Source organism: Cariama cristata, unplaced genomic scaffold (assembly GCF_000690535.1).
Source record: "Cariama cristata isolate BGI_N322 unplaced genomic scaffold, ASM69053v1 scaffold9824, whole genome shotgun sequence".
Taxonomy (NCBI): domain Eukaryota; kingdom Metazoa; phylum Chordata; class Aves; order Cariamiformes; family Cariamidae; genus Cariama; species Cariama cristata.
In genome coordinates, this window is record NW_009611231.1 from 9,740 (window position 1) to 24,333 (window position 14,594).

The following is a 14,594-nucleotide window of genomic DNA, read 5'->3' on the forward strand; positions in this document are numbered from 1 at the left end:
TGAACCAGAGGGGCAGACAGTTGTGGGTTTTTTTTTTAAAGCAGCATAGCTTAATGCAAAATGCTAGCATTACTGAGGCATTGAAAGATGAATTCATGTTATAATTGTGGGAATGATACTTATTTTCACTTCATAGTAGTATCTGTTCATGTGCATGCAGGTCCTGGACAGGTTTTGCTGTTTCATTTGTTATGTCCTATAAAATAGGACCGTGCAGCATATCTGCAGTATATCTTGCTGTAATTACTCTGCTCTTTGAAGTCATATAATCCTAGCACAATATAATCCTGGTGGAGAGGACCTCTGCAGGTATCTCCTCTGACCTGCCTCCCACTCACAGCGAACTTCTCACTAACAGCTGGGCAGGCCAGCTGTGGCTTTGTTGAGCCAAGTCCTGAAAACTCCCAAGGATGGAGATCCTCCACCCACCCTGTCCTAGTGCTGCACTACTTTCTTAGTACCCCGAGCTGTTGTTTTGTAGTTGTGGCATTGCAGAAAGCAGTACATGTCAGTGGTGACCTGTGATAATTCTCTTACTTCCTCAGTGTACGATATTGTGAGAAACTACACTGCAGACTACGATAAGACCTTGATCTTCAATAAAATTCATCATGAGCTGAACCAGTTCTGCAGTGCCCATACCTTGCAGGAAGTATACATTGAGCTGTTCGGTAAGTGGATGGGCAACTGGATGCACCCACCAAGGGCTGTGCAATCTCCCTGTTCTGCTGTGGAATACGTTACAGCAGGCTCCTGTGAGCAAACAGCCTCTATGCTGGAGTTGCAGTCTAGAATCAAGCTGCTCATATATCCATAGGTCACTTCCCTTGTAACTTTAATGATTTAGATTTCTTTGTCTTTCCACATCTGCACGTAGGAATTTGTTTTCAGTCCTTTTCCACTTAGGACTGAATTCTGGACGCACAAAGTAGCCACTCTGCTCTTACACGTGCAGTCGTGCCCATTGCCTTCACTATGATGATGGTTTTATCTTGTCTACTTTTATTTCTAGGCCTCTGTTCTGTTGTTGAACTGACTCTTTTTTTTACTTTAAAAGCTTCCTTCTGGCTGTTTTTAGCAAGTGGGAGCCAGAAGGGACATACTTTCTGTTCACTGCGATGCTCTAGTTTTTTCACAAGGGGGTGGCAGTGGTTCAGGAGTTAGCAAATGTAATGTTCTGCTTCTTAGTGCCTACCTGTGCCCTCAAAGACATAACAGCATCACCTTCCTCCTTGAGTGGCAGAGCAGGGGAAAATGAGTTTATGGAAGGTAACAGGTTATCAGAGTTTTAATATTATAAATCTTTGAATGCTGTACTCGGACTTGCCAAATATCTGTAGTCAGAGAGGAGTTTCCCAGTAGTACATGCAGCTTAATCTGTTCGTAACTGGCCATTTCTGTGGAAAGATCTTTGTGGAGCTTGGAAGTGACAAAATGGATTTTTTCAGTAGCAAGTACTGGATCCTGCAGGTCCCTAGAGACTTAAGACAGAGCTTGCTGCTGGCAATGGGGTTGGTGTGGCTCCGGCTAGGAAGGGGTAGGCTTCTACCGCAGGCTGTGGGTGCTTTTTCTTGCTGCGATGCTGAAAGCCGTTTGCCCTTAGCTCAGATACCATGAGTTCATCAATAGTTGAACCTTTCCAGAGGCACTAGCGTGTGGCTCTCCTTTCATGAACATTTTCCAAGAGGTATAGGAAGGGAAACAATGTACTGAAAGACCTCAGAAAGCATCTTTATCTTACACTGGAGAGGTACCTACTCTTCGAGGCCAGCTGACTCTGCCACACAAGCTGTAGGAGAAAAGGTGATAAGCTAAGTGGTCTCTCTCTTGTCCTCCAAACACAGATCAGATAGATGAGAATCTGAAGCTGGCCCTGCAGAAAGATCTCAATGTCATGGCACCAGGTCTTACTATCCAGGTAGGTTCATTCCCTAACAAAGATTATTCTTTTTCCCACTTCTAATTTGCTTACCTTTCACTACATTGATGAGATTTCTTGCTTCCATTTTCCACATAATATGAAATACTTGAGCCTTGAGTTGAGGTTTGTCAGTTGAAGACCGTCCAAATGACAGTGACCACTTCTAAACACTGGTTTTATGTTAGGGGAAGACCTGCAGGATAGAGAAAAGAATCTCTTGGGCCACAGACCTGCAGGTATCGGATTTAATTTGCAAAGAGCCAGAAAATGTTTTCCTTTAAACTACCTTTGGCACCCTTGCAAAACTGGGTGCTCCAGTGTACCAGCGCAGATCCTACAGGTAATTGAAAAAGAGATCTTCATCTTTTGTGCGCTTGTGCCAAAGACAGGGAAGTATGTTATATCCCAAGTGATTTTCTGCTTACACTTAATGTTAGAAAATCATGTCCCCGCAGCCAGGCTATGGGACATACTGGCTTTTTGACATGTTGAAGTTCAGGGCAACCAACTGGGAAAAATATAGCTTAGGCTTGCAAGGGCTAAGATGGAAATCTCGAGATTTCCATTGAAGGGAAGAGCGAGACCAAATCTGTTTTGCAGTTCTTGTTGCCACATTTAGCTAGGCTGGCTGGCTGCATGCAGGGAGGGAAAGCCTCCTGTTGGCAACACGTGTAATGCTACAATAAATACTGTTCAGCTTTGCAACTCATTTGTGCGTAGGCTTGCTCTGTTTTGATGAGGGTGAACCACAGGCAGTGTCTTAATCACAAAGAAGTTGAGATGGCACTGCTTTTCCAAATATCCAAGTTAACTTGCCCTATACATCGCAGAGGCATTTCCTACAGAAGTTCATAATTGGTCAAAATTATCATCATAATCAAAAATATCGTCGTAATTTTGAACTCTGAGTATGGCAGGGCGTAAGCAAAGTTCTCCGCTGGGAGATGTTAACTACAGAGCTAAATCTCATCTTCAGCATACGCTGTCCCATCTCAGTTTGGCACGCCCGGTCTTCACTGTTGGTCAAAATCCTGCTCAGCCTCAGCTCACCGAACCACCAGTTTGAAGAGGTCCCATAACTAGTGAGGAAAGTGGTTCATCCTAGTACCTAAGGGACAGTGTGATCCTGTCCCCGTGTTCCTATTGTTCTCTTTCAAAACAGAGCTGCACTCTTGTCTCCGGTAAAACTGTGCCTCAGCGTACAACTCTGCCATGTTACCGTGTCTCTTGTCAGGAAATACCCTGCTCCTTTGGTGAAGAGCTGAGCTTTCTTTAAACTCTTCACATGCATCTGTGTAACTCGGATTAACTTAAATGTACCTGTGAGCTCAGAAGTACTTGAGCATAGTGCTTTCCTCTTGAAGAGCATGTTTGCATGCATGAGTACTTCAGAGATCACTGACAATTCATTTTTGAAAGAAGTGACACAGAAAACAATTATTGAAAAGATGCTGTTCGTTAAAGGAAATGCACAGCATTTATTTCTAGGTTTACTGAAACTATTTAGTGTGTATGAAACCTTCACAAGTCCTCCAGATTACCTGATGCAAAACTTTCTTTCCTAACTGGAGTGGTGACCACAGCATGAAGAGAGGTGGAGGCCAGTGGACAGTAAGAAGTGTCTAGGGACAGTGTCATAGGGGAGGCTCCCATGCTTTCCCCGTGAAAACTGCGCACCCTGAGGCTCGTCTCGAGTATCTGGACGGAAACAAACCTGAGAAACTGGAAATCCACACACGTTTGCAGTCACGTGGCCTGGTGGGATGGCTTGCATAAGTGCAGTGCTGCTGTGGATAGGTACAGGCTCTCTAGGGAGGATAGGCTGAGACCGTGAGGCAGGAGGGTTGTGCTCTCTGCAAAGGACTGGTTTAGATCATGTGGAGCTTCGCTTTAAAATGGGTGATGAACAGCTGAGATAAGCGCCCGTGTAGGTAAGAATCAAACCAGGATGGAGGACCACATGGTCCTTGTCTGCTGCAGACCACCCGGTTAGTAAGATGAAGTAGGTAAAGCTACCTCTAGAAGACATAGGAAGCCTCATGATCACAGATCCTCGTACTCACAGGGATCTCTGACCACGTCTAGTGTCCACTGGAAGGGCAATAGGGCCAGGTGCAGGCCATGCTGGATGTTTCTGAAGGGTGGTGAACACAGGCTTTGGCACTGGTGACTGGGGGAGATGCTCTGCTGGAGCTTTTAGAAACACGGAAGAACTGGTTGAGCGGTGAAGTCTGGTAGCAGTGTGAGCTGTAGCAGCTGTAAGGTGGTGAGTTCAAGGTCCTCGGAGGAGCAAGGTGAACAGGTGAATTACGGACCTGGGCTTAAGGAGGACAGAACTCAGTTTGTGCGAGATGTGCTTGGCAGGGTCCTGTGGGAAATTGCCATGGTTGGCAGAGGAGGCCAGGAGGCCTTACTTCATTGCCAAGGACACCCCAAAGTGTGGAAAGTCAAGCAGATGAAATGGGAGTCTGGCATGTGCGAACAAGGAGCTCCTGTCTGAGCTGGAAAGCAAAAAGGAAACTCATAAGAGGTGGAGTAGGGATAGATGAGCTGGGAGGAATAAAGCTGGTTGAACTGAGAGCATAGAGACAGAGTTAGGAAAACCAAAGCTCAACTAGACTTGGACCTAACGATGTATAGGGCATCTGAGATGGAACCACAGCAAAAGGAAGGCCAAGGAAGCTGTGGAGCAGGGGACATAGTGACCAAAGACATGGAAAAGGCTGAAGTACTCAACACCTTCTCTGACTTCTTTCTGGCAAGGCCTGCCCTTGGGTCTCCCTGTTCCTTACCCTAGCAGCAGAGTCTGCAAAGGTGAAACGTTATCCACAGCAGAGGACAACTGAGCAGATGGACACACGCAAGTCTGTGAAACCAGGTGGGATGCATCCCAGGGTGCTGAGATGTTGGCCCACGCCGTTGTGAAGCCACTTTCTTATCTTTGAAAGATGACAGTGGTCAAGGGAGGACCCCAATAAGTGGAAATAGGCAAATGTCGCACCCATATTTAAGGAGGAAGATTGACAGGAGAGGAGAAATACCATACCGTGAGCCTGTTCCTATTCTCCACAACGTTTATATTGCCATCTCAGTGGCTTTCAACTGCACTCTTCAGTTTGTTGGTATCCCTTATACTGGGTTCCTCACACTGGATGCAGTATCTGGATGCAGCCGCCTCAGTGCCAAGTAGAGGGACATCAAAATTACTTTCAACCTGCTGTTGATTTTTTTGCCAGTGCAACTCAGGATGAGGCTGGACTTCATGGCCACAGGGAAAATATGCTGTCATATAGTCAGCTTGTCTTTTGATTCCTTCATGCTCTTTTTTTCAAAGCTGTTGCTCAGCCAGTTAGTCCCAGCATGTCTCAACACCTTAAGGGTTCATTACTAACAATATTGACAGTGCACAGTAATGTTTCCATCTAGTACCTTTAAGTAAATTTCACTATTAAATAGATTGAGCCGTTGGCTTGAAAAAGAAGCAGCTAGTGGAGATTTTCAAAGACGTGGCGGCTTTCATGATTACAGAGGAATCTTTACCCATGTTGGAAAAGCCACACTTCTGGAAACTGATCTTTGTTTTGATGCAGAGGTATGACGGAGATAGAAAGAATATCCACCTGCACGCCCTGCAGTGGCTGGTGAGGTGAGCTTTCTGCAAGTGGTACCTTTCTAGGGACTTGGAGAGGCTTTGCTCCTGGTAGGAGCTTCAAAAAATCCTTTCACCGAAGGATGTTCTGGTCTGATGTCCCATAAATCTGCCTTCTTTGCTTGTTCAGAGAAGCGGCAGAGTTGGGATTGTTCAGCCTGGAGAAGAAAAGGCTCCAGGGACACCTTATTGCAGCCTTTCAGTGTATAAAGAGGGCTTTTTAAAAAAGGTGGAGAAAGACTTTTTACCAAGGCCCGTAGTGATAGGATGACAGTTTTAAACTGAAAGAAGGGTAGGTTTAGATTGGCTATAAGGAAGAAATGTTGTACTGTAAGGGTGGTGAGGCACTGGCACGGGTTGCGTGGAGAAGTTGTGGATGCCTCATCGCTGGAGATGTTCAAGGTCAGGTTGGACAGGGCTTTGAGCTGCCTGCCCATGGTGGGAGGGGGTTGGAATGGATAATCTTGGAAGGTCCCTTCCAACCCAAACCATTCTGTGATTCCTCAATGTCCTACTTTGATGACAGGCTGGCTCTTTCTCCCCAGGCATGGTGTTTACCAGGGCCAGGGTGCCTGTCACATGGGAATGGTTCTCTTTCCTTGCTGTGTACAAAGGCTTGCCTGGACGTGTCAGTATCCCATTCCCCTCTGTGGAAGCCCCTCAGTTCTTTGCAGACTTACTGACCCCAGAGAGAAACAGCAGGTTCAACACTAGATCTCCAGTGAAGATGGAGCAGGAGGGTCGTGAAGCAGTTGTACAGCCGTGGACTGTCAATCTGCATCTTCCACAGCTCAGTAATGACCCACACAACATGCCAGCTGAGCAGCAGTACCTTCTGGTCCTGCCTCTGGAGGTGTTTCCCTCATATTTCAGAGAGTCCTCAGCAGAGCAGCTTAGCGACTGTCTCCAGCATGTACCTGCGTTGTGGTGTCACCATCACTGTGCATATAACTCTTGATGGTCCGCAGTTGCAAACAACAGCTGCCACCCGTGCCCTGCTGTTCTTCCCTGTCTTCACTGCTATGTCTGTTATTGCATGGTCACTTTTGTAAGCTTTTCTCCTGGAAAATCCATTCCTCAGCTTGTAGCCCTGCCTCTGTTTTGCAGGTCTCCTGCAATTTAATTTCATTGGGTTTGTGAGCCACGTTCTCGAGCAGTACTTTGGGAAGTGTTGTCTGGTGGTGTTTGAAGAGTCTTTGCAGTGGAGAACTAAGCTTCTTCTAACAAAGGTGGTGGACCTCTTTAGCAGTCTACCCTGCAGGCCTTGCTTGATCATGTAGGTGCCCTAAAAGGTGCAAAGACAGGAGGTACAAATGTAAGATACCTCTGTGAGAGTGGCTGTGTTCAGCTGCGTTGTACAAGAGAACCATTATGTGGTGTCTTGGGTCAATGTAGAAATGTCCAGAGCACTACAGCTGATTTTGCAAAGACATTTCTTAGTTGTGCAGCTCACATCAAAACATTTAATTTAAAATGTACTCACTTTTTGTTTCCGTAGGCTGTGCGTGTTACAAAACCCAAAATCCCAGAAGCCATCCGAAGAAATTTTGAGCTAATGTGAGTAGCTGTACATAAAATTGCATGAATTGGTTTTGAGAGTCCAGCACAGGCGTAATGCTATTAGAAAGCTTTTACCTGGTGCTCAGAAGGTGAGGGGTGGGCTCTAGCCAGCCTGTGCTTGGCTAGGTGCACTTGTGCATTCTGTTTCTCCATTTCCATAGGTCTTTCACATTGAAGCCTTTCAGCCCTTCACAAAGACAGCTGTTAGCATATACAGAGTCCGTAGCAAGGCTATGTTCCTAATCCTTTCTGTAGGGGGGGACACTGATGTGCTGTAGAGAACCTGTAGAAGATTTGTAAACTGAATTCACGGCTCAGGGGTCTTGATGTCCCACCCATAAGCTCCCCTCCAGCAAACTCACAGAATTGCAGACAGATTTTAGTCTGATATGTAGCCGTGGAGATCTCCTGTCCAAGCCCTTTCCCAAAGTGGGGCCAACGCCTTAGCTGCAGCAGGTCGCTGGGGGCTGAGTTGGGGCATCCCTGGGGATGGGGATCCCCAACTGCTTGGGCATTGTCCCAGGGATGTCCCGCTTGCACAGGAATGGCCTGTTTTCCTTGGGACCGGCTGAGGTTTCCCATGCTGCAGCTATGCCGGTGCCTCTGGGGCTCTCGCTGTGTCCCTCCAAGCAGAGTCCAGCCCTGATATCTCCAGGACCCCTTTGAGCAGGGGGAGATGCTGCTGGGTCCCCCTCCGCCTCCTCCAGCTGAGCAAGCCCAGTCCCTGTAGCCTCTCCTATGCCCTGGCTTCCACCCTGCATCTACAGTAGCCATGCACTGGACTCGCTCCTTGTCCTGAGGGCCTCAAACTGTATATAGCATCCAGATGTGGCCTCACCAGTGCCAAGCAGAGGGGGGGAATAATGCCTGCCTTTGACCTGCTGGCTGTGTATGTGCTCATACATAGCTGAAGACAGAACTGGTCCTCATGGCCGTGAGGACATGATGCTGGCGACTGGTTGGCTTCTTGTCCGCCTAACCTCTCATGCCCTGGTTTGCAGAGCTGCTCCCGAGCTCTGTTTCCCTGTGATAACGTTTCTCACCCTGCAGGGAGGCTGAGAAGACAAAGTTGCTGATTGCAGCCCAGAAGCAGAAGGTAGTAGAGAAGGAGGCAGAGACAGACCGGAAGAAAGCGCTCATTGGTATGTCGCCAGTTGAGAGTACTAGCGCATGGGGGTCAGGCTGAATTTCCATTCCTACATCCCTCAGTAAGCTGGGGTAGAACGTTGTTTTTCATCACTGACAGCTCCCTGAAGGAGTCACGGCCAGGCTGCACCAACAGTCGCTTAATGAGTGTTTGTGCTGCTGTATCTACATCCCACCTCCCTCCCCGTAGCAGCAGAGCAGTGAACAGCTCTGTGCTATGATGCGGCTCCTGCTACAGCAGGCCAAGAGGCAACAGCTCTGCCAGAAAAACTACTTGGGCTTGAAGCTAAATGTCCCTGTGCCAGGGGGACTCAGACTTCTAAAGGGAATGTCAGCCAGTACAACTCTAGAAACATCAGCCCTGTGTTTTCTTTCTGTAACTACGTTGCTCAGAGTACAAACTGGCACTGTAGGATCCCAGCAGAGAGGAAGGCAGCAAAGAGCAAACTACTTGCATGGCAGATTCTGTGACCAGGTGCAGGGGTCGGGTGGGTGCTGATGCTTAAGCCCTGAGAAGCAAATGTCTGAGCTGAGCCTGTTGTGATTGCAGAGGCAGAGAAAGCTGCTCAGGTGGCCAGGATTCACTATCAACAGAAGATTATGGAGAAGGAAACAGAGAAGCGAATTTCTGAGATTGAAGGTAACCATGCTGCTGGGATCATCTTCCAGCTAAGGGTGGTGGCAGGTGGAGGAACCTCAGAATTGGGCTCATAGACATTGCCACCCTGCAAAAATAATAAAGGTGCAGTCGCAAGGTTAGGCACTGGGGTCATTCCTCCCCTTTGCAGGTACGTCTCCCAAGAAGCCAGCAGTGCAGTTACACAGCCAGTCAGGCTGTGTCACGGGCACACCTGGGTCGGCTAGTTCCCATGGGACAAAGGCTGAGGTGCTGGATGTGGTGGGGCTATTCACTTGCTAATGCTTCTTTTGGTGTCTGTCCTCTGTTGCTGTGCTAGATGCTGCGTTCCTAGCAAGAGAGAAAGCAAAAGCTGATGCAGAATACTACACTGCTCAGAAGCTGGCCGATTCCAACAAGGTGAGCACTTGAAAGCTGGTCGGAAGAAGACTTGCTTGCTCTTTTTCTCTGCACAGGAGATTAGATTCAGGTGGGCAGCACTGGAAAAACCGCTTGATTTAACAGCCTACATCCCAGGAAACAGATACCTGAGATGAAATCTAATGATATGGGGCCCAGGAGGTTGTCTTACAGTCTCTGGTTTCTCTTTTTGTAGCTGAAACTTACCCCTGAGTATCTGGAACTAATGAAATATCAAGCAATAGCTGCAAACAGCAAGCTATATTTTGGTGACCGCATCCCCAGCGTGTTTCTGGATACCTGTGCCTTCCAACAAGCCAAGACTGCCCAAGAAACCAGCCTTCCTTCACAGGAGGCTCCAGAGACCTCTGGAGAAAGCCACCTCAGAGCAAAGGAAAGCACTGGCTGACAGAGGTAGAAAGATACCTGATATAGCTCAACAGCTAGCCCAGCTGTGAATGGGGATGTTGCCCTGTGCTGATGGGGCGGATGCAGCACATACGTGGACATCTTGTGTATAGGTGGCAGTTGGGTTGATTTTCTTCTAGCAACACATTGCAAGTGCTCTGCCTCTTCCGTTTCTTCCCCTATTAAATTGGTGCTTCCAAATAAGGGATAATCCTGTACTAACATACCTATACTGGAATATTAAAAGACAAGACACCAGGAAAGCCTTCCGCAGTAGGTGCAGTTATTTAGCAAGCATTACTCTGGAGGTAGGGGATGTGGCTTTGAGTGCTGTGTTGCTGCACACTGGTCATTGCCCAGTGCTCCCCACTGAGGCTGAGCAAAGAGGTTTTCTTCGTCCTGCCGATGAAGCTTCACTTTTTTGGACTCTGAGGCAGGTTTCTACTGGCACTATCTGACTCTCCTCAAGGACTCAGTGAAGTGGGCTCTCCTTGGCCAAAGTGGAGGCTTGGTGGTCCTGCTGAGGGTAAGGCCAGGTGAAGGAGTGATTTGGTATAGAATTAGGTTATTTGAATAGGATCTGCGTAGCCATAATCTTTTTTCCTGTAGCCAGTGGCACTAAGTGATGACTCGGAGCAAGCAATCTCTAATGGGCTTCTGCAACCCCCTCTCCAAGCAAGACCCTCACACTGGCTGCCCGTGACTGACTGTAGTACATTTCAGCTGGGTGGCTGGGTCTCACCTTGCACCCTAAACCAGATTTCAGACTGCATGGAGCACCTCCGATCAGCTGGTTGGGAACAGAGCTGGGAAATGTTTGCTCAGATCCCAGCCTCCCTGTAGGTCTTTTCACCAGGGGAAATGGGGCTGAATTTCCACTGCTCTGCCTTGCTGGCAAAGTGAAGGGGAAGAGAAGAGTGAAGGGACCCCGCTCTGCAGCAGACCGAATGTTCAACACCTCAGCTGTAAAGTAGGTGAGGCATCGCTGCTCCCCAGTGCAAAATCCACTGCTCCAAGAAGGAGTGGGACCTATCTGGTGTGTCCTTGAACAGCTGTGGTGGGAAGTCTGTCACTGGTCCTCTTACCACTGTGACCAGGTTTTGCTACATCGCAGGGCTTTTGACTCATGAGCAGCGCTAGCAGGATGATCTTTTCTCCTGATGTGCTTTGTAATATATCCAGCCCCTGCTCCCTGTGTGCCACTGCAGGGTGAGAGAAAGAGATGTGCTCAAGGAGGAAATCTGCTGGTACGATCTGCTTTGCTGTTTTCCTTTGTCCTCCACTTTGCCTTTGAGGACGTGCTTGTTTCTAGGACCTGTTCCTCATCGTGTTCTGCAACGATCCCAGAAGATGATGGCTGGGGAAGCAACTGGCAAGAGCTTGAGCTGGAACACCATTCCCCGGCTGGTCGCACCACAGCATTGCCTGCCTCTGAACCCATCACGTGTTCAGAGACTGCCTCTCGTCTGCCAACCTGAGATATCTGTACATTCATCCTGCTTTCCTGTCGCCCCTTGGGTGCAACCACAGCCCTGGCATGGTTCACCGGATGGGCCAGTTGGTGATGGTGTTGAGATCTGTCCTGGCCCCATCTGCAGCCTCAAGGCAAGAGGAGGAACATGCTTAGCTTTTCCCTTGGTGAAACATTCAACGCAAAATTGTTGTGTGGGCTTCAGACTTTCCAGTGCTGTTTTCCTATCCTGTGTGGCTTGACTTTGAGGATGGCAACATCTCTCCTCAAGGAAGTTTGGTAACATACGGTGCCTTACCCTTTCTTGGCTCCTGCCCCGGCTGCCTCTCCTCGATCTCTGGGGCAGAGCAGGGATGCTTTGACCCTGCATCTCCTGCTGGCACTGTGGGACTTTGCAGCAGTTTCAGGTGTTTTTTCTTTCCTCCCTCTGTCTGCAAACTCCCAAGGCTCAGTTGATGCTCTGCTCCAGGATACCAGTTCCTCTTCAAACTCAGCCATGGCAGGAGCCAGGGACCAGGACCCTGCCCCAGCAAGAGGCCAGCTGAAGGTGCTGAGCACCAATGCCAGCTTCTTGGGAGGTCATGGATGAGTGTGCTTCCTTGTGCTCTGAGGATGAGGGGAAGGGTAGTGCTGTTACCAGGAGGAGAGGTTTCTCCTGTTTGCGCTGTACGCACCTGGTGCACAGGGGTTGTGGCACAGCCATGTGCCTTGCAGATCCCAGCCTGGGGAGCACTAAGCCGAGCTTTTGCTCGGGGCAGAGGGGGGCTCATGTCTTCACCTGCCAAAGGCTTGGGCAAACAGCGCTCTCGTGGCAGAGAGCAGCCTTCGAAGGACACTGGTGGGCGGAGGGGCAGGAAGGATGTCTGCATGTCGCACTGGAAGGCAGCTCAGGGAGGGCAGAGGTGAAACCCATGGCTGGTGGCAGGAGAGGAACGAGCAGGCACAGCGTTGGCTCCATTAGACCCTGCAGTGCCGTCCCCAGGGGAAGGGTACTAGGGCAGAGAGGGGATGACAGAGTGTTTTGTAGCTGTGGTGTTTGAAATGTCTCCTGGAAGTACTGTTTGACTTGCAACGTCCCTTTTCTCCTGTGGGAATGGCTTTGAAGAGCCAGTGGAGTAGCATCTCTTTGACCTTCCACCTCCTTGGTGTTGCTGGCTTGCAGCAGGCACTTTGCAGCAGAAACACGGCCTCTCCTCACCCCAGCGGCAGCCACTTTGGTTGCATTTTGAGGCAAAGGCAGACTTTTTAGAAGAGAAGCACTCCTGGAAGGGACATCGACTTATCTCCATGTGGTACTCGCTGGGGCTGGGCACTACCCAGTGCTGGTACCAAACCCTGGGCATCAGGCTGGGTGAACAGGGTAGGTTCTGCCAGCCTGGAGATAACCAGAAGCAAGGATACGAGGGGAACCGCTAGAAGCAATAACCAGGCAACTCACAGCTCTCCTGCAGTGATCAGAGCGAGATCCCCATGCAGGGAGCAGGAAAACCTTCCAGACCAGTGTGGGAAAGGCTGCTTCCCTTTGGATCTGAGCCTTGCTGGGCCTCCCTGCAGGCATCTGGGTGGATGCATGGCTTTGCCATTAGTGGCTGTCACACTGGCTAAATGTCCTCCTGCTCAGGTTGGCTATGCATTGGCCACCTCTTAGCCACATGGTCTGAGGGGCACAGAAGGGGATGCTCCTTTGGCTTGAAGTGCTGCAGCAACACGTGCATGATGTCAATGCCTTCTGCAAAAACCCGCATCCCCTTCAGCTTCCCCAGCCACTGCTTCAGAAGCCAGATTTAGGTGTGCGAGAGGAGGGAATCGTCACAGCTTTAACACCCCAGCCTGGGCTTTGCTTCTGTTTGAGCTGGGAGCTGTGGAGCAGGAACACGACTGCAACCAGGAACGTGGGATTGAACTGGTTTTTTCTCTCCATTGGAAAGGCCTGTGCGGTCCTGTGACTAAAGGAGTTTGCCACTGGATCTGCACCCTCTTTAAGGAAACACGATACATATGTTCAAGTTTACATGCATAGTGTTAAGTTCTTTTGATAAAGCAGAATAAAATTATTTTGTTACCATTTCCTTGGTGGCTTTATGTGCCCTAGGGCTGGTGTCACTGTAGGCACGTAGAAGAGGGTGAGTGTCCCTCACCGTGCAGTAGCGCTGCATCTAGTTGCATGTCCCCAGCTGCAGGGACTACCACCCTAGGAGCCCTGTGAGCAGCCTGGCCTCAAAGAAAACCACAGGATGGTGCTGAGCAGCAGAGGCAGCGCTTACAGTCCTGCTCCGTTGATGCTATTGTTCTCCAAAGCTCGTGGTGGGAGCTGAGCCCTGTTGACCCTTGAGCATCTACCTGAACTTCCCGGTTGCTCACAAGTGGCCGATGCGGGAGCATTTCCCAAGCAGGCATGGCTGCTGTGTGTGAGCGGTGTCCTTGGGGACCGCGGGCCACTCCGAGCACTGATGTTGCCTACAAGCATGAACACTTGTCTGGGAGCTGAGCTGGTGGTGGGAGTCACGGTGGCCAGTCTTCGGTCACAGAGCAAGCCCAGGGCCTGTTTTGGCAGCTGGAGCTGGGGGCCAGCGGTACTGTGTGCCAGGGGGGTCACACGGACTTGCTGCAGCATCCCGCAGCCCCCATGATGGCCTTACTCCACGTGGCTGGCAGAAAGCGCTGCCATTTGGCCTCCCTGGCTCTGGCACAGGATTTGGGAGCTCAACTCAAGCCCTTCTCCCCCATGGCTCCACCCATGCCAGATCCACCCTGCGACCTGGGCAGCTCCCTGCCTGCTGCCGCCCTCCTGCCCCGCTTGCCTGTGCTGTCCCCTTCTGCCAAGACAAACCCCGTGACACCACTACCTTCAGTCTTTATTGGTATAAAAGCCTTCAACCTAAATTATATCAAAAATGGGGAGGCCTGGTTTCACAACGGATGGCTCAAAATGGTCTCATAAGGGTCATAAATTAATGGCTGCAGTAAAAAGGCTCCCAGGAAATTCCATTTCAGAACAGTAACTCAAGTGATAACTTCAGAGAGAAAAGCCCGGTGGGAAAGCCAAGCCCGGCTTGGACCTGCCAAAGTCCCTGGTGAGGTTCCCCTGTGTGACTGTACCCAGGCGAAGTAGTGGCCCTGGGGCATGGTCCCCATGGTGCAGCACTCCTCCTGCCCCGGCGAGCCCGGCGTGTGATGCCGGGAACCTCCTTGCCGCAACCCCGGCAGGGAAGGGGCAGGAGGAGCAGGACACATTCAGGATGTCGGGAGAGAAGGCAGCAGCTCCCAGGGTGCAGGAGAACCTGGACCAATTTGGTACTGGCCTCAAAACCAGAGCTGGCATTGTCCCCGCTCCTGGTCTCTTCACGAAGCCCCAGCTGACAGCTCTCCCTGGGCCAGCCGTGAGGCTACGAAGTGTGCTAAG

General features: G+C 49.9%; 1 protein-coding gene across 1 annotated transcript in view; it reads left to right on the forward strand.

Moving 5' to 3' along the window:
• The window catches only part of LOC104160098 (erlin-1-like), a 19,533-nt gene extending 9,547 nt beyond the window's left edge, over positions 1 to 9,986 (forward strand). The window contains 8 exon segments of the mRNA XM_009698157.1: positions 546 to 671; positions 1,845 to 1,918; positions 7,069 to 7,127; positions 8,181 to 8,272; positions 8,827 to 8,916; positions 9,233 to 9,312; positions 9,509 to 9,646; positions 9,648 to 9,986. Coding sequence (XP_009696459.1) covers positions 546 to 671; positions 1,845 to 1,918; positions 7,069 to 7,127; positions 8,181 to 8,272; positions 8,827 to 8,916; positions 9,233 to 9,312; positions 9,509 to 9,646; positions 9,648 to 9,770 — 782 coding nt within the window. The 3' untranslated portion in view covers positions 9,771 to 9,986.
• The last annotated feature ends 4,608 nt before the right edge of the window (positions 9,987 to 14,594 follow it).